This window comes from Triturus cristatus, chromosome 4_1 (assembly GCF_964204655.1).
Source record: "Triturus cristatus chromosome 4_1, aTriCri1.1, whole genome shotgun sequence".
Taxonomy (NCBI): Eukaryota; Metazoa; Chordata; class Amphibia; order Caudata; family Salamandridae; genus Triturus; species Triturus cristatus.
The window spans coordinates 431,121,888-431,140,955 of NC_140585.1; the positions used below are offsets into that span (position 1 = coordinate 431,121,888).

Consider the following 19,068-nt stretch of genomic DNA (forward strand, 5'->3'; position numbering starts at 1 on the left):
TCACCCGCAAGGGTCTCAATGCGCTTGTATGAATACCGCTGTGGAACCCATCCTGGCTTTCCCTGTGAGGCGTCCACTCCTGGGCACCCCCAAGGTGGAGGCCAGGCATCCTTAGCGTTGTGGAGATTAAGCAAGCTATTGCCCAGAGTTGCAGTGTGGGACTCCATGATTGGAATGGCACCGAGGCGAGAATTATCAGGTCCATGGAATTTTTGAGCCCAAGACCCGCCAAGGCAGGGAATTGAACCCTGGTCCCAGGCTAGACCTCTGCATCAGGGTCTGCCACTCTAATCATTGAGCCACACTTCTCCAGTACAGTGGTCATGCAACTGCATCCTCACCTGTGGTCTAGTGCTCCCTGCTGGAGGGGTGGCATACTTAGGCCACATTTACTGGATTGCAGGCATGGCACACAGGGATGTGTGCCATGTTGACTCTTCACTTTTCTCTACACCAAAACACGCAGCCTGCAATGGCAGTGTGTGGGTGTTTAAGGTGCAGGTCCCCTAAGAGTGGCACAATATGTGCTGCAGCCCTTAGAGGCCTTCCCTGGTCACAGTGCCCTTGGTACCCATGGTACCCTTTACAAGGGGCTTACCTGTGGCCAGCGAGGTGCCAATTGTGAGTACAAAGGTACAGCTTTGGGAAAGAACACAGACCATGGGAACCTGATTGGCATGGACCCAGAGCACATCAAGTATGGCTAGAATCACCACACCAGAAAATGACATAATTAAACTACATTTAAAGAACTATTGCTCCCACCGAGCAGACTTATGAGCAAATAGTGTATGAATGTAATTCAAAGTTGTTTTGCCAAAGAGAGACTTGCCGAGAGAGCAACCGACCTGCAGACTTTAGCCTGTAATTAATATTTTCTCAAACGCCTACGTGCTGAGCAGAGGGCTTGGCACCAGTGACACGACCACCACCTACCCCTTTCCCTGGTACCACAGCCACAGAAAGAGTGCACGCGTTCTCTAGCAGCCCATACATGCTCCATGGGTTCAGGTGATTCTATAGGAGCTGTTCTATGTTATGCAGTTCGGATAATTAATGCAACAGGCAGGTGTGGCCTAGCAAATGAAACAGATACATTTTGGAAAGTATTACTTCTACCAAGTGGTCTCTTTTTGGGACAAGGAAATCTTTTTGTGGGGTTTGTGTAACTGCCACAAAGATTACTGCCTATGAGGCATGTCAGGCAATGGGGTGGACGCAAAAGGCATGTGGGCACTGTACGCCTTCAAACCCCAAAAGTAGCACAGTAATTGTTTCAACTTGGCTCCAAAGAGTAACTCCCACTTACAGACATGAAGACAAAAAGTGTCAACTTTGGCTACCCAAACCTTTCAACAAATTTACTTCAGCCTTATTATTATTCTCCGTATTATATTAGGTGGGTATGCTGTGTTTGGTGGCTTATTGGACTAATGCGTCCATTGTAGGGGCCTGTTTGGACCTCATGGTCACAGGTTCAAACCCTAGCTGGTCCACTCTGTCTTTCATCTTTCTGAGGTCGATAAAATGAGTGTCATTGAGTTGGGTAACAATACACATCTATTATTCAGTGCCAAGGTGCCCTTTTGGCTGAACCTGCACTTTACAAATACACATATTATGTTATGCCAAAGCGGAACATTGAATTACCCCTCTGGCACTTGAAAAAAGAGAGTTTTGTCATAGTTTCTTGAAATATAGACATTATCTCAGTATAGCTATCCTGGTACATTTCTCAAACAAGACAAGTCAAGGGTTACATCACTCCTATATTACTCTCCCCCAGGAATCTGACCATCCAATGAAAGTCATGGCCTATGTAAAGTTGGCAAACATTGCTGACCCTCCTTGATAAGCATGTTTATTTAAAAGCGTTTCCAGCTTGAAATGGGATTGAAAAATGTCCTCATTATGAAACTCTTAGGTAGCATAACATGATACGTTGTTAGTACAGACCAATTTGCCTCTTGGTTTATTAACAATTATCGTATGACTGCATTTCAACCACAAAGTAAAATAAATAAAAACAGTACAGACCCAATAATATGAACGATAAAACAATGCAGGAAGCCATTGAAGGGTTCTAGGCAATGCTGCCGCATCTCACCTCAATGCTGGTTAACCACTGGCGGACTGCAGTGAATGACTGCTTGCATGTGATGTCATACATCACAATGACGCCATCTGCCTTCCTGAAAAACTGCTTCGTTATACTGCGGTACCTGCAAAGACACATATCTTCTATTTCATACCGTGTCTTATTGCGTGCACAACTTATTATAGTAATATTACAGCTGATCGAAGGTTATCTATTGCATCTCATTTCAAAACAGGGAATGGCAGGAAATCAATTGGTCCATTATCTGATCACTGTACAATACATGGACATCCCTCGTCAAGTCTCAACAATTTACAAAATTAAGGATGCTTCAACACCCACCATGAAGGTGATACTCACCAGGATAAAAAGAGAGCTTTGGAGGCGGCAATAGATTTACCTGAGCAACACATGCAACACACCGATGTTATCATACAATGAATATAATTTCAAGACCTAAGAGACCCTCTTCTTATATAAAACTTACCTGAATTAGCGAAATCACAGAGGGTCTGATTCACAAAGGTAAACTTACACTTTTGTTTAAGTTTACTCTTCTTTTAGTTGACACAAACAACGAGTTAATAGGTTATAACTATGAGGACTCCGCAGTCAGGGCGGAGAGCTCCGCACATAAAAACATAGGACAGGGCTATCTTTTTATGTGCGGAGTTCTTCACCCCAACACTTGTAGATTGTAAATAACAAAAAAAGAGTACACTTACACAAACAGTGGGAGACTGGCCAGTATGTTCACTGTGTAATGCCCAGTAGGTCTGCAAGATGGTTTTACCCACCCACGCCTCCTGCTCCGCTAAGCACACTTAGAAAGAGGAAAAAGCCTCTCAGGATTGTTTTTGTGCAGGAAGGTGCCCCTTCCTGCCTACAACACAAGCACCCTTGCACCATGGTGGAAGGGCGCCTGAGTTTGAGCTAAGCTGCCAAAACGGTGCCAGTGCAAGGGGAAAGCACAGGAGTTTCCCATATTGGATAAATACGGGGAACAACCTTTACAACGCAACTTTTACAACGCACTACACTTACAACACAATTTTTACAACGCAACATCCACTACAACGCATTCCATTACATCGCATGACACTACAACGCATTTTGAAAAACTACCTTTACAACGCATTCCATTACATCTCATACTACCTTTACAACGCATACCATTACAACGCATAATATTACACTACACTATCCAACACTTACCCTACTGTTGCACCCCCTGGAGTTAGAATAGTAATTGTTACCCCTATACTATCCAACACTTACCCTACTGTTGCACCCCCTGGAGTTAGAATAGTAATTTTTACCCCTATACTATCCAACACTTACCCTACTGTTGCACCCCCTGGAGTTAGAATAGTAATTTTTACCCCTATACTATCCAACACTTACCCTACTGTTGCACCCCCTGGAGTTAGAATAGTAATTTTTACCCCTATACTATCCAACACTTACCGTACTGTTGCACCCCCTGGAGTTAGAATAGTAATTTTTACCCCTATACTATCCAACACTTACCCTACTGTTGCACCCCCTGGAGTAAGAATAGTAATTTTTACCCCTATACTATCCAACACTTACCCTACTGTTGCACCCCCTGGAGTTAGAATAGTAATTTTTACCCCTATACTATCCAACACTTTCCCTACTGTTGCACCCCCTGGAGTTAGAATAGTAATTTTTACCCCTATACTATCCAACACTTACCCTACTGTTGCACCCCCTGGAGTTAGAATAGTAATTTTTACCCCTATACTATCCAACACTTACCCTACTGTTGCACCCCCTGGAGTTAGAATAGTAATTTTTACCCCTATACTATCCAATACTTACCTTAAATGCAATGTAATATTATGCGTTGTAATGGTATGCGTTGTAAAGGTAGTATGCGATGTAATGGAATGCGTTGTAAAAATAGTTTTTAAAAATGCGTTGTAGTGTCATGCGATGTAATGGAATGCGTTGTAGTGGATGTTGCGTTGTAAAAATTGCGTTGTAAGTGCATGCGTTGTAAAAGTATGCGTTGTAACGTCATACATCCGATAAATACAGTGCATTTTTGCCCTTTCCCTGTGACGCAAGGCAGCGCAGCAAGGTGACTTGCTGCACTGCACTGTGCCATAAAGTTCATGAATTTCCCCCAAGTGTGCCACCTATAAAACCTTTGTAATCCAATATATTTGAAAATTGTGCTGCAAAATTCTCTGTTTATCCTTATTTTTTTCCAAATGCTTTTTGAGGTAGAACCCCTCTGGATGTCTTTCAAAACAGCTATGCTTACTCAGTATGCATGATCTATGCAATCTAGAGTGTATTTGAACATTTTAGCCAGGTCTGCATTTTGTACTCAGTCCAGCCCTGGGAAGTGTTTTTGGAGGATGTGGAAGTGGCATAGTTTAGCAGACATCGAGTTATGTGAAAATGTGTTAATGTGTTCGTATTCAAATAATACTTTACTTACTCATGGAAATAAAAAATAGTCCTACGTACAAGTCAAGTTCAGAGGTTGTTTATTGTTGTCACAGATACCGCTTGGGTGGGGCAACTTGTACATATGATTCAAAAAATTATGAAGGGCCTAATTGTAGATAGATTTTGGTGCCATTTACTTGCTGGATAACTGTGGTTTAACCCTGTTCTCCTATGCAGATGACACACAAATCATTTTCTCTGTCGTCAGCATGGGAGCACAACTCTGACGCCCTTAATCTCTATCTAAGTTGAGTTTCTTCTTGAATGAATAGTAACTCGCTCAAACTTAACGGTGACAGGACCGAGATTATGGTGTTTGGCAAGAACCCCCAGCTCTAGGGTCCACAACATTGGCCTGAGTCCCTGGGGCTCTTCCAGAACCATCCCCAAAAATAAAATGTTTGGGTTTTTGGCTGGATGAAAACCTCTCTATTAGACCTCAAGTAGTTAAAGTGGCCTCTTCTTGCTTTGCCGTGATGAAGTGGGTGAGAAAGATTATTTGGCTTATTCCCCACTCGGCACAATAAACTCTGATCCAGGCCTTGATAGTCTCACTAGTAGATATGGCAACATTCTCTACTTAGAAATTGACAAGGCCTCTATTCGTTGTTTGCAGGTTGTGCAGAACTCTGAGGCTAGACCCCTGTGTCAGCTCCCAAAACATGCCCCTGCTTCACATCTCCTCCGCGAGCTGCACTGGGTCACAAGTGAAAAGAGAATTCAGTTTAAAGCTTTATGTTTTATTTTAAGGCTAGAGCTGGACTAGGCCCACATTATAGCAAGGATCTGGTGGCACCTTATCAGTCCAAGCAGACACTGAGACCATGTAATCAGGCCTTATGCCTTGTGCCCAGAATCCGTCCGGAGTGCATGGGAGGTTGCTCCTTCACATATATGGGCCCAAAACTGTGGAACGCCCTCCCAGAATCCTTGAGACATTGCATTTCAATGCTGGTATTCTGCAAGAACTTGAAGACCTGGTTATTTTAATGACTCAACTAGACATTTCTGCCTATGCTCTGCACCGGGAAACCCGCCTTGGGCAGCCGTGCACTTTATAAGTTGAAATAATAACAATAATAATTTACACAAACCGATGGTAGTTGAGTAAGTAGCATAATTTATTGTCTGGGTGTAATAAAATCTTAGACTGAAGCCTCTCTTCGAAGACTAACCACAGTACTCACAATAGTTGGCCTTTCCCAATATCCGACCAATCTTCTCTCCAGTAACCACCTCCCATAGACTCTCATGAGATAATTTTCAGGCATTGTATTCAAGGTGTTGGCCATTCTAAGCTCAATGACTGGTTATTTTGCTATCCCACACTGAGGCACACCTTCCCCATGATTTCTGCTCTCCAACAAACCATCCTCCTTTTCAATGGCCAGTTTTCCAGAGTCAAGTGCTAGGTCTGACTATGCTCCATCCTACCCTCCAATGAGTAGCCTTCCTACTACACAAATCACAAATTAGCAGGTTAACGTCCTTGGCGGCTTTGTCTTGCTGGAATGCCCTGCACGCTCTTCTTAAGAATGATTGTTTGCCCTCATAAACCTAGTGATAAGCCGTGTGTTTTGTCTACGTCAGGCCAGATGCGCTATTCTCCTATGCATCTGTCTGTGTTTACTTCGGGTAGCTATCTGTCCTTCAAGTTTATGCTCATTGTTACTTTTCTCCTCCTGGTGCTTCTTCTTGCCAAACTTCTGAAGGTTTTGCTCACTCAGTCTAATTCGTTCGTTACAGTTGCCTTGTGCATACGCCTCGCCTTGACTTTCTCTTGCTTTTTTCTCTAATGAGATTCTGTATTCTTTGGCTCCACCTGCATTTTCTCTTGCAGTTTCCTCAAGATCCCCTCTGTGGCTCTCGCAGCCGAGATCATTTTTGATAAATGTTTACTGCATGTTAGAAACGTCCTCTGGGGGGCGTGGCTTGGACGCCGACTGGGATGGCTGCCTGAGTCCGGGGCTCCGATGCACCCGGACGGACTTCCATGAATTTCAGAAGTTTTTCTGCTCCCCTGCCGAATTCTCTGGCAGTTCCTGACGTCGGAGAATGATGCACGCCTGGTGAGGTCTACAACAGCGTTTATTTGCAAGGAAATGCTTCACTTTTACTGCTTTTCGTGAGCGCCTCAGCGCGGACGCCATTTTGTGTGCTCCGTAGCGCTCAAATGCTGCCAGCGTGTATAGTCGAAGTCCTCGCACTGCTGCTCAATGTTGTTCCTCAGAGTCTTTCCTCATTTCTTCAGTGATCTTTAAGAGGCAAACTTTAAATGGAGCTATTTCTCTTATTGGGCAAGGTTGTTTCATCTTCCACCCTGACTGAACTATCTCTGTAGCTGCATCAGTGGGACATGTTATTTGGCGCCATGCGTTGTGCTGGAACCAGCTCTCTTGAAGGTTTTTATTCTCTGCGGAAGCTCTGGGAGTTTTTGTGACGACAGTAAGAGCGACAAGCATAGCATACCTGGCAGCTTTTTATGACTGCGATTGGAGCCCAGTTTTTCGCCCATTCATGCCTCTCGATGTAAGTCCCTCAGCGCGACCGCCATTTTGTAATATGCGCGATGTCTGCGCGACGCTGAGGTGACTGCAGACATGCTCTTCCTGTTCTTCCTCCAGACGCTGGACATTATTCTTAGCAACTAAGGACCTCTCCTTTGTGTTTTGCGCCCTGTCAGTGCGCTATGTTTGCAAATTACTCCTCATGTCGACGCTGCTTCCTGAGTGACCTCTGCCTTCATGCGCCCCTCGCAGGCTATCACAGGCGCTGTGCTCTTCCTTGATAACTTACTTCAATCTCAAGGCGTAAGACTCATACCATCCTCATTGCGTCTTCGTGCTGGTTTTTTGTTGCAATTATGTTCACCAAGTCTTAGTGCGCATGGCTGTCGCGCCCACTGGTGATCTCCTTGTTATTACTGGAAACACTCTTTAACTCCTGTTTGCATTACCCCTGGGTCCGGGGTTTCTTCATGATTTTTCCTGGTGTCCTTCACTGCTCCTGCTGACCGCTGGGCTCTTCAGTCCGAACATTTTGACATTCTTTGCTTTTTAAGTGCAGGTCGTTGTGTTGGTTTGCCTCTTTGCCTTCCTGTCACTGGCACGTTCAGGCTTCTATGGGCAAGCTACGCAACCCAAAGTTTGTCTTTGTGCCCTCGAAGACTCCACCTTCCTCCGCCTCTTCCTCAACAGCAGGTCATTCTTCTCATCCTCCTTCCACAGATCAAATGGCGACAATATCCTCTACCCGTTCCTCTCCATCACAACCTACCTCCAGCAAGTCTTCTCCTTCTGCCTCCTTACCTAAGCGCTTAAAGCAGGACTCCTCTCCTCCTCCATCTGAGTCATCTCCATCCCCTATATCTATGGAGTTGATACTTGAGGAGATTCGCGCTTTGCGCCCGTTCGTGGAGGAGACTAATACTAAGATGCAGCTTTTTGAAGCTAAATGGTCAACTATGGAAGCTCGTGTTTCTTCTGTGGAGCAGCAGGTTCCAGAGATTCAGTCAAACTCTCAACGCATCTCCTCTCTGGAAAAGTCTCTTCTCGCCCTTCAACAGCACACTGAAGATTTGGAAAACAGGAATAGGAGGAACAACCTACGCGTTTATGTCCTGCCGGAATCCTTGGAAGGAGATGATCCTGTTACGTTTTTCTCCTCTTTCCTTTTGAAACTCCTGGACCTTCCCGCTACTACCTCTCTCAGTATCCAACGAGCCCATAGACTTGGCCCTCGATCCTCCTCCTCAACCAAACCGCGAGGGGTCATCATCCTCTTCCTCAAGTTTACTGATCTCCTTCTGGTCCTCTCTACAGCTCGAGTGAAGCGCCAAGTGTCCTGGATGGGTCAGAGAGTTTTTCTCTCTCAGGATGTCTCTAATGTCACTGCTGCCAGAAGAAAGGAATTCTTGTCTCTTCGTGCTCCTCTGCCCTCTATAGGAGCTAGATATGGCCTCTTTCACCCCTGTACCTTCAAGGTAACTCATCAAAACAACACCTGGACTTTCCAAGATCCGGCTGAACTCAAGAATTTTATTCACATTCAGACCAATGCTGGCATGGATACATCCAATCCTACTACTGGTTGATTATTTATCTGTTTTGTTTTTCTCCTTGCAGGTTTTTGCTGAAATATTCTCTCCTTGGTTTGATTATTCTCCTCCTTGATGTGATTATATTGTGGTTGTTGTCTGGGTTTTCTGTTTTACATATAATGTCTGCTTTTGTGCTGTTTATCTCACCATGACTTTTGTATAACACGTTTCTTTTTCCCTCCCTTAGATTATTCGATAAACCCTTTTGTATCCCTCTCCGTCTCATACGATTCGTCTTCCTCATATCCCGTCCGGGTGCGGTGTGTTGCTCCCCGGCTTAGGAGGCCGCTCTTGTCGAATCCTCCCATACCCCATCGTCATCTTGTCATCTCCCTTCCCCCTTCAGGTATGTTTTCCTCAGTCATCCGTTTTGGATATGTACTCTCTTCTTCTACTTCTTTTTTCTTCCCTCTTCCCCTCTTTCCTTTTTCTTTGCTCTTCTCTTACTGTATCTCCTGACTTTCTTTTGTCTTGCTCTTTTCTCTCATTCATTTGTTATTGTCCTTTATGGCGTTCTTGGTTTTATGCCTTTCCTGTGTTCCTTGCACATTTTATTGTTATTTAATTCAAAGTTATTTCATGGAATGTGAAAGGTTTTGTTAGCCCTATTAAACGACAGAGAGTGCTTTCCCATCTAGCCTCTTATACTCCTGATTTAGTTCTTTTACAGGAAACTCATCTTTCTGAGGCGGAGTCTCTTAAACTAAAGAGAGGCTGGGTGGGAACGGTTTTATTTTCTCCTACATCTAATAAAAAGAATGGTGTGGCCATTTTGTGCCACAAGAAACTCAAATGTAAAGTTCTTTCTCAAGAGAATGATACTGATGGCTGTTGGGTCTTAGTTAAGCTGTTAATCAATTCTGTATCCTTGACTGTTTTCAATGTTTATGGTCCCACTCATCCCGATTGTAATTTTTGGCCTCTAATAACTTCTAAATGTTTTCAATACAGTGATTCCCTGTTCATTTTGGGGGGGGATTGTAATCAAATTGTTGACCCGTTTCTTGATCGCAAATCCTCTGCCCGCTTTACCCCCCACAAATCACATACGCAATTCCTTGACACTATTTCTAAATCTCACCTTCTTGACTCATGGAGACTGTCCCACCCTGACTCTCTGGACTATTCCTTCTTTTCACCTCCTCATGCCTCTTTCTCTCGGATTGACTACATCTTCCTTTCTCAGTCTCTTTCTCAAAATCTTCTATCCTCGTCTATAGAGCCGATAGTTATCTCAGACCATGCTCCCATTGTCACAGTTCTTGATCTTCTTCCTCCTCATCCCAAATCTTCTCGTTGGCGTTTCAATAAGTCTCTTCTCCTGGATCCCCTCTTTTCCTCTTCTTTTCTTTCTTTTGCTACGGAATTTTTTCTACTTAATTCTGATCCCTCTTTAGCCCCTCACATTATTTGGGACTCTTTTAAGGCTACCGCTCGCGGTTTTGTGATTGATTTTGTCTCAAAGAAAAAAAAGAGTTACCTTAAGAAACAGAAAGACCTTCTCTCCCATATTAAATCCCTGGAGCATAAATTCTATACTTCTTCTACCAAAACGGTTTTACCAGACCTTATACGTGCCAAACTCGACTTTAACAAAACCACTACTGATAATGCGTCTTCAATACTACTTCGGAGCAGTGCCCGCTACTACGGGGGTCGCAACAAATCTGGTAAACTTTTGGCCAACTACCTTAAGTCTCGCAAGGAGCGTAACTCGATTGATTCGATTTATTCCACCGATAATCTTCTCTTACATAAGTAACAGGATATACTCACCCAATTTCAATGTTTCTATCAATCTCTTTACACGCCTGAGTCCCCCCCTTCGCCTTCTCTTATTCAATCCTACTTGGATAAAATTCCTGCCCCCTCCACTTCTCATCTTAACTTTCCTGATCTTGAACTTGATCTCTCTATTACCGAACTGGATAGCGCCTTAACGTCTCTCACTAAAGGTAAATCTCCGGGTCCGGATGGTTTCTCTGTGGAATTTTATCTGCATTTTTCAGATCTTCTGCTTCCTAAACTTCTCTCCCTCTTCCAATCCTTCTTTACCTCTGGCACAGCTGCCGGTACTTTTCACGAGGCTACGATCTGCTTTATACCTAAAGAGGGTCGCGACCCCCAATTCTGTAAAAATTACCGCCCAATATCCCTTGTTAATGTAGACTATAAATTATTTGCTAAACTTCTTGCCCTGCGCTTGGATCCTCTTCTCCCGCATCTCATAGGTAAGGAACAGTGTGGATTTGTAAAGGGCAGGCTCACCTCGGATAATTCCCGCCTTTTCCTCAATGTTCTAAACAGAGTACCTTCTCTCAACATCTCTTTAGCCGCCATCTCGGTTGATGCTGAGAAAGCTTTTGATAGAGTAGATTGGTCCTTTCTGTTTGCCTCCTTGCGCTGGCACGGTTTTGGCCCTAATTTTATTTCTCTTGTTTCTTTACTTTATTCTGCCCCTAAAGCGTCTGTTTTGGTTAATGGTCAACTATCCCCCTATTTTCCCTTACAGCGCGGCGTCCGTCAGGGTTGCCCTTTGTCCCCTCTACTTTTTGTTCTAGCCTTAGAGCCATTCCTTACGTCTATTAGAAATAACATTTCTATTTCTGGCTTCCCTTATGACAATTCTCATTTGAAACTCTCTGCGTATGCAGATGACATTCTTTTGTTTATTTCTGACCCTGACCAATCCATTCCGGCCTTACTACTTGAGTTTAACTCCTTTTCCCAAGTTTCTGGTTACAAGATTAACTCTGATAAAACTGAGATTCTTCCTCTTACCAAATTTTGTCTCCCTCATCAGTTTTCGACCACTGGCTTTGCATGGAATTCCTCTAAAATTAAGTACCTTGGAATTTGGTTCTCTAGCTCCATCTCTTCATCTATTCGGTTGAACATGTCTGCTGTATTATCCCGTATTGATAAATTGTTCTCTTCTTGGAATCCTCTCTTTCTCTCATGGTGGGGTCGGCTTGATTCGATCAAAATGATGATATCTCCCATTCTTATATACATCTTTTCCATGCTCCCCATTCATATCCCTGATATCTATTTCAAACGCATTGATTCCTGTCTCTCTAAGTTTCTATGGAATCATAAAAAATCGAGAGTTGCTCTAGTTGCTCTTCGTAAACCGAAATCCAATGGCGGAGTCAACTTTCCGGATTTCCGTCTTTATCATAAATCTTTTTCTCTTCGTCAGGCTTCTAATTGGCTTGTTCTCGCACCCTCCCCTCTTGCTCCTCTTTGGCTCTCTATTGAACGCTCACTCCTCTCTCCTTTCTCTCTATCTGAAATTGTACATTTCTCTGCTAAGAACTTAACTACTCCTCTACCCCTGTTTAAGCACAGTTCCTCTCTTTTACATGCTCTGGTCCGTCCTGATCCGGTCTCTCGTGAATTCTTTTTGGCCTCCCCTATCTGGTACAATTCGCTTATTCTCCTCAATAATCGTCCTATTTGTTGGACTGTGTGGAGGTCAAAGGGTCTGATGTGGGTTAACCAACTTTTCGATGGTCTCCTTCCATGTTCTTTTCCTCGATTCCGACTTCTGTTTCAATGCCCCCAGTCTTTTTTCCGCAGATTCACTGTCCTCATGGCCATCATACTTGATGTTTATTATTCACTTCCCTTGTCATCCTCTCCCGTATCTCATTCCCCACTTCTTCAGATTTTGTCTGCTCTCTCTAAAGCCTCTCTTATCTATAAATTCTTCTCCTCCCCCAATCCGACCCGCCCGAAATCTAAATTGGAACTTGCTTGGGAGCTGGATCTGGGCTGTGACTGGCCTATAGCTGTTTGGGACAAAGTTTGGGCCAGGTCTTTAAAAATTTCCAGTTCCGCTTCCCTAACTCAATCGATGTTCTTTCTATATCATAGACTCTATCTCTCTCCTGTTTCTATTTCTCGCTTTTCTCCTGATAAGGACTCTACCTGTTGGACCTGTTCTGCCCCTAATGCTGATCTTTTTCATTTACTTTTTCTGTGCCCTTCTGTTCTCGCACTTTGGGATCAGGTGTGGTCTTATGTCTCTCGTCTATTTTCTATCTCTATTCCATACTCTATCCCTCTTCTTTTTTTAGGTAGTATTTCTGACACTCTTGATATTTCTTCTCACTCCTCTGGACTATTAGATCTTATGTTGGCTCTGGCTTTCCAACACATTTCTACTAACTGGAAGGATCTCTCTAAGCTCTCTATACAATGTTGGTGGAAATCTCTCTGTCACTATCATAGGCTCGATGTCCGTTTTGCCGTGCCTCCACTCCTACCCTCAATAGAGATTTATTCTGGTTGCCTCTCACAACATATCTTGACTGCATGGCTCTGAAATCTATCTCTCCTTTATCCTCTGAGAATTTTAAACCCCCATAAATGACTCTTCCTCTGTCCTTCTTCTTCTTCTTCTCCTTTTACCCTTCTGGTATCTTTTACATTTGCATTTGTCTTTCCTGCCTTTCAACTATTCCCTATCCTTGGCTTATTTGCTGTTTCTACTCTACCTACTCTTTCTCTGATCTCTTTATCTATTCTTCTTCTAACGCCTCATATTTACCTTTATCTTTCTCCTTTCCCTTCCTTCCCTTCTCCTCCTTTTTTCTCCTCTTTCCCCCTATTCTTCCTGGTTGCCTTTAAAAAATTTTACAAAATGCTTTTTAATCTTCCTTCAGGTCTCTTATGTTAACACATGATGATCCTCTATTTTTTTTTCTCTTTTGATTCTGTATGGACAATGTTCTTTATATGATCTGTATTTTGTTGTTCACTATACTTTTCTTCAATAAAGCATTTCAAACATAAAAAAAAAAAAGAAACGTCCTCTGGATTGATTGCCCTACAAATGACACAGCATGGTGCTCCTTGGACTGAAGCCCTCAATCATACAGGACCGGACTGATGACAAAGGAAAATGTGGTTTGTCTAGCTGACATTTCATCAATCCTTCCTGTAAGTCTGCCAAATGTTGTCTCAAGTTGATGCTTTAGTAGAACGTGCTGGGATTTATGGGAGGAATCCAATTTCAGTATTAGGTGTTTGCCAAGATGCACAAAACTTCACTGACATCGGAGTGACATGAGAAAGAGCAAGACTCATTGTAATGACAAACGCGGCATTTAGGAGGTCCGAGTAATGATTAGGCACATGAAGCAAATACATCATAAATGGAAACATGTTGCATGTGTTCAATGTAAATAATTAATTTTCTTTGCAAGAATGTGCAAATTTTCACAAAAGTCTTCCAACACACCTTTCCTGTCCAGCAGTATCCCAAAGCTGCAGTGCCACTTGGCAGTTGTCCACTGTCACTGTTTTCACACTGTAGTCAATGCCTAAGTAAAAAAACAAGTTAATGAACTTGCATATGTGCTGTAAATAATTCAACAAAATGCAAAAGCTTGCTTGTATCGGAATGCGTACAGGTTCTGAACTTCCCATGGCAAGATATGATTTTATTAACTTGTGGTTCTACACAAAAAGGTGCGAGGGCCCACACACAGTCCGTTCCCGATTCGAGACCTACCAAATATCCTACAGGGTATTTTAAATACCAGAATAAAACACACGCCACCATTTAATATTTAAAATATCTCTGTAGGAAAAGTGGAAGGTCTCAAATCAGGGGCTGGCTGTCTTTGAGCCCGCATTCCTCTTTGTGTAAACCTGGATTTGTTTGGGGGGATGTCTGAAGGCTGTCACTCTCTTTTTGTGTGAAATTAATTACTTGTAATCAATGGCTCTTGGTGTGGGGCCGCACTCTGGGATTACAGCCCTGCGGTTCCCTGCACCAAACACCAGCCACCTTGCAGCAGTGGCCTGTCTACTGTCATTTTGTTATTAGATCACTTGAAAAAGTTAAGGGGACTAGTTACATTTCTGGGAACATAAGCCAAGATTCTGATCACTTTTAGTTTACTGCATCGCTATCCCTGGGAGACGGACGGGTAAAGGGTAAGGATAGGGAGACACTTAACTCACCCACAGTTGCAGCCGTGCCAGGGTGGAAATAATCATCACAAAATCTTCTCAGAAGTGAAGTCTTTCCCACGCATGAGTTGCCGACACAAACAATCTTAAACAGGCGTTCCGGGGGAGAGTAGAGTCGCTCTTCCTTCATGTAAAGAAATAAGAAGTACATTTATCACATTGTGGGAACGTAGCCATGTTTGTGACAGACCGAAGATTCATCGTATCGTCTTTAAAAATGCTCCCGAGCAGACGGGTTTTCTGTTCTACGAGGTCTTGTCTCACCCATGTTCAGGTTCTGCTTCACTGTAATGCCCAGACCCTGGCGCTGAGATCCCGTGTGCATGCTGAGTGCGTGTTTACATAGTGTATGCGTGGCTTATGCATCACAGTGAGAATGTGCGCCTTGTATGGCTGCTGGGACCGGGTGGATCCATTTTAAAGGGCCCCTGGTTTCTGCACGGTCCATAATGGAGGCTGGAGACCGCCCCCCAGGCAGTTGAAGAGTACTGCTTGCATTCCTGTGTTTGCAGGGTGAAGACTCAGGCACTGAAGTGAGGGAGGAAGAAGAAGGAGTGGCCCCAAGAATGTCTATGAGGGCCTTTTTGCAAGGGTTTGGTGCTTAGATTCCCAAGAGCATTCCCATTTGGTGGATGGGAGGGGAGAGAGGGCGGTCAGCAGGTTCTGTTTTTAAAGGTGAGGAGGTTTCGTGGCAAGGCCTTCGTGTTTGTGTATCCCTGATTGCTGCTTCAGTAAGGCTACTGACAGCCAGGTGCAGAGACTTCACACTGCTTTGTGGTCATGATCACGATAATCCTATGTGGAGCCAACATCACCTCTGCTTCCTATGAGAAGCATCATCCTTCACAAAGGATGTTTCTGCACTCAAGACAGAAGTGAACCTCCTCAATCTGGTTCCAGGACATTGCACAGTGGGTGCACATCCCCTGTCTAGAAAAGAAATATAAATGTTGATTCAAGCCTCAGCACTTGCTTCTGTTTCCAAGCTACTTCACTGACCAAGGAACGGAGTGCTCTGCACAGCACTGAAAGTGCTGCTGAGGCACCAGGGCCGGAGTCTGCACGGCCGCCAGTTTCCTTAGGAGGGGACATCACCTGAAGTCTATGTAAGCTGTTGGAGAAGCTGAAGGTCTGTCATGGATCTAGAAATCTGCCTGTCTATTAAGAGAGGGAAGGAGAGTACAAGGCCCAGCAGAAGGGCAGACAGTTCATGACGTGAAGTGCAGCCATGTTATAGGTGTATGGGAACTCTCAGAGGAAGCCGACTACTATTGAGAGTGCAACCAAGATATGAGCAGTCAATCCGGCATGGTTCAAAAAATGAACCACAGGAAAGAAATATGCAACTGATGAATGCTGTGTGCTGCCAAAGACTATCTGTACCGAGAGGGTCGTGCGCTGGCACTGTTGACCATCTGAGGTACCAAAGAAGGATCGCCGTCATCAGTGGAGCAGGAAACCAACCCCTTTGGTCCGAAGGCTGCAACTACCCCGGATACATCATCCAACAACTAAACGGGGTGTTGTGTGCCTCCGAGTGGACCCAGCAAGGCATCAGGCTGCCATCTGTGGTCTCACACCACTACCAAGGGTGCCACGGATGCGGAAGACAAGCATGCCAATCAGAACTGCTACAAGTGCATCCTTCACAGTCAGGTGAATGTGCCTGAATGAAAGAGACTGAAATTGCATCTTGAATTGTAAAGGCCGGCCGGCCTCAGATGAAGTGCAATACCAACATGAACTCTCTTTAGCTGACGATCACACAAAAGTGACTGTGAGTTGACACGCCATGGTGACTGCTTTGTGAACTTGCACCTGTGCTATTACTGTCAAAACCTTGTCATTCCCTTGAGATATTTCAGACCTGGAGTTGCCCCACAGGAATGGAGAAAGTGACATGTAGTGAAGGCGGGGTATGTAGCCTTTACCTGAAACTGGGAGTACTGAACCCTTTATTTACTCCATTTACATGTGCAGTATTTAGATTTACTGAGACAAAGTAATTCTCTTAAAGACTAGTACTGGGGTGGACAAAAGATTATTGTGGCTCTTGGTTGATTGTGAGTTCTGAGCCTTTGGCCCCACACTACCGTACTAAGAAGCCACTGCAGAAGGGGTGCACTTAGCCCAGCTTGCAGAACCACAGTAGAACAGACCCCAGGATACCAGAGAAGCCAGCCCCAACCACCACGGTTTGAGGGGCCACTGTCTGCTCTATGGCCCCTCTGACAGGATTTGATAATATGTTCCCGAGGTGCTACCTGATTGCCTGCTGCTTTTTAGCATATTGGCCATTGTATTGGTTAAGCTCTCGCCATATTTCAGCTCACCCATGCTCCAGACCTGTCATATCACAGGAGCATCGACAACATTTCCAAATCAGGCCCCTGAGGTATCTGTGTTCAGCAACATTTCAAGCATGGCTAGCAAGGCTCCCTGAAAGCACATGGCCACGATATTCATGTAATGACTGTAGCTGAGTGCTGGTCAGTTCTAGACGATGCGGAGGGCCATGGCCACTGATTACAAACTGCATTCGCCGTGCACTGGGATGGAGTGCCTCTTGCTGTCAAGGACTTATTTTCCGGCTCTGCCCTCTGTCCCGTTTCTTCCAGGTTTCTGGCTGCATAGGGCTCTTTTTCTCCTGACTGCTCTTCAGTGTTTGTTCTGGTCTACCTCAAGACTATAATATTTAATATTTTAGCAATATAAAACTGCACTCACGGTAAGAACACTTCCGCCTGGTGTCAATTGGATCAGTGACACTGGTTAGACACAAATAGTGCACACTTAATTATGCCATTTAGAAACATTTCCAAACACCCATATGAAATTGGCTGTAAACCTGCTCTCTGGTTACTGGTTACCTTCGACTGCTGAAATTGACTACTGGCCATTCAGAATGTTTGGAAAGGGGTCATTTACATTATTTTATAGTTTTACGTCCATCTTCTCTTTTCAGTATGTCTTCTTTACTCATTAATGAGTTCATCCCTACTCCTAACTGTTCCAACGATTCTATAATTCTTTTTAGGTTTGTTAGTTCCTGGAATCTTCGAACTACTCGACTGTCTCAGGATGGTGCCTGACAGGGTCAGTACCGCTGATATGATAGCTTTGGACCAGCATTGCTATTTGACTTCCATTTGAAGGAGAATAGCAGGGTCTGTCTTGTGCTGGATTCAGTGTTGTGGTTTGTCTTGGGCTGGATTCAGTGTTGTGGTCTGTCTTGTGCTGGATTCAGTGTTGTGGTTTGTCTTGGGCTGGATTCAGTGTTGTGGTCTGTCTTGTGCTGGATTCAGTGTTGTGGTCTGTCTTGTGCTGGATGCAGTGTTGTGGTTTGTCTTGGGCTGGATTCAGTATTGTGGTCTGTCTTGGGCTGGATGCAGTGTTGTGGTCTGTCTTGGGCTGGATTCAGTGTTGTGGTCTGTCTTGTGCTGGGTTCAGTGTTGTGGTCTGTCTTGGGCTGGATTCAGTGTTGTGGTCTGTCTTGGGCTGGATGCAGTGTTGTGGTCTGTCTTGGGCTGGATTCAGTGTTGTGGTCTGTCTTGTGCTGGATTCAGTGTTGTGGTCTGTCTTGGGCTGGATGCAGTGTTGTGGTCTGTCTTGGGCTGGATGCAGTGTTGTGGTCTGTCTTGGGCTGGATTCAGTGTTGTGGTCTGTCTTGTGCTGGATGCAGTGTTGTGGTCTGTCTTGAGCTGGATTCAGTGTTGTGGTCTGTCTTGAGCTGGATTCAGTGTTGTGGTCTGTCTTGTGCTGGATTCAGTGTTGTGGTCTGTCTTGAGCTGGATTCAGTGTTGTGGTCTGTCTTGTGCTGGATTCAGTGTTGTGGTCTTTCTTGTGCTGGATTCAGTGTTGTGGTCTGTCTTGGGCTGGATTCAGTGTTGTGGTCTGTCTTGGGCTGGATTCAGTGTTGTGGTCTGTCTTGGGCTGGATTCAGTGTTGTGGTCTGTCTTGTGCTGGATGCAGTGTTGTGGTCTGTCTTGAGCTGGATTCAGTGTTGTGGTCTGTCTTGTGCTGGATTCAGTGTTGTGGTCTGTCTTTCCACACTTCCGTGCAGGAGGGGGTCTCTCAGGGGTGTTTGGTGCTCTTCCCCCGCTGCTTCAAATGTAATGCCAAGACTTGGGCTCATCTGATCTCATGGCTTGAGTTCTGACCCCTACCCTGATCACACGCAGCCCTGCGTGCAGTTACCAAGGGATTTGGAAAATGTCAGTCACAACCCCGAGCCAAAGCTGTAATCATTAAGGATCAGGATAGTATGATCTCAAGTCAAATTCTAACACGGCGGAAAGAAAGGTCAAAGGTGGGAGAGGGCCAGGGTTTGCCCTGTCCCACTGCAGGAAGCAGTGCAGTGGGTTATCCAGAGTGCTGCAGTTTCCCCACTCAGCATTTACCG

General features: G+C 44.6%; 1 protein-coding gene across 1 annotated transcript in view; it reads right to left on the minus strand.

Annotated features, from left to right (window-relative positions):
• The window catches only part of CRACR2A (calcium release activated channel regulator 2A), a 727,465-nt gene that overhangs the window by 74,770 nt on the left and 633,627 nt on the right, over positions 1–19,068 (minus strand). Inside the window, exons 13-15 of the mRNA XM_085652578.1 lie at positions 14,658–14,790; positions 13,930–14,011; positions 2,108–2,222 (exon numbers count right to left, since the gene is read on the minus strand). Coding sequence (XP_085508704.1) covers positions 2,108–2,222; positions 13,930–14,011; positions 14,658–14,790 — 330 coding nt within the window. The remainder of the gene's footprint in view (positions 1–2,107; positions 2,223–13,929; positions 14,012–14,657; positions 14,791–19,068) is intronic.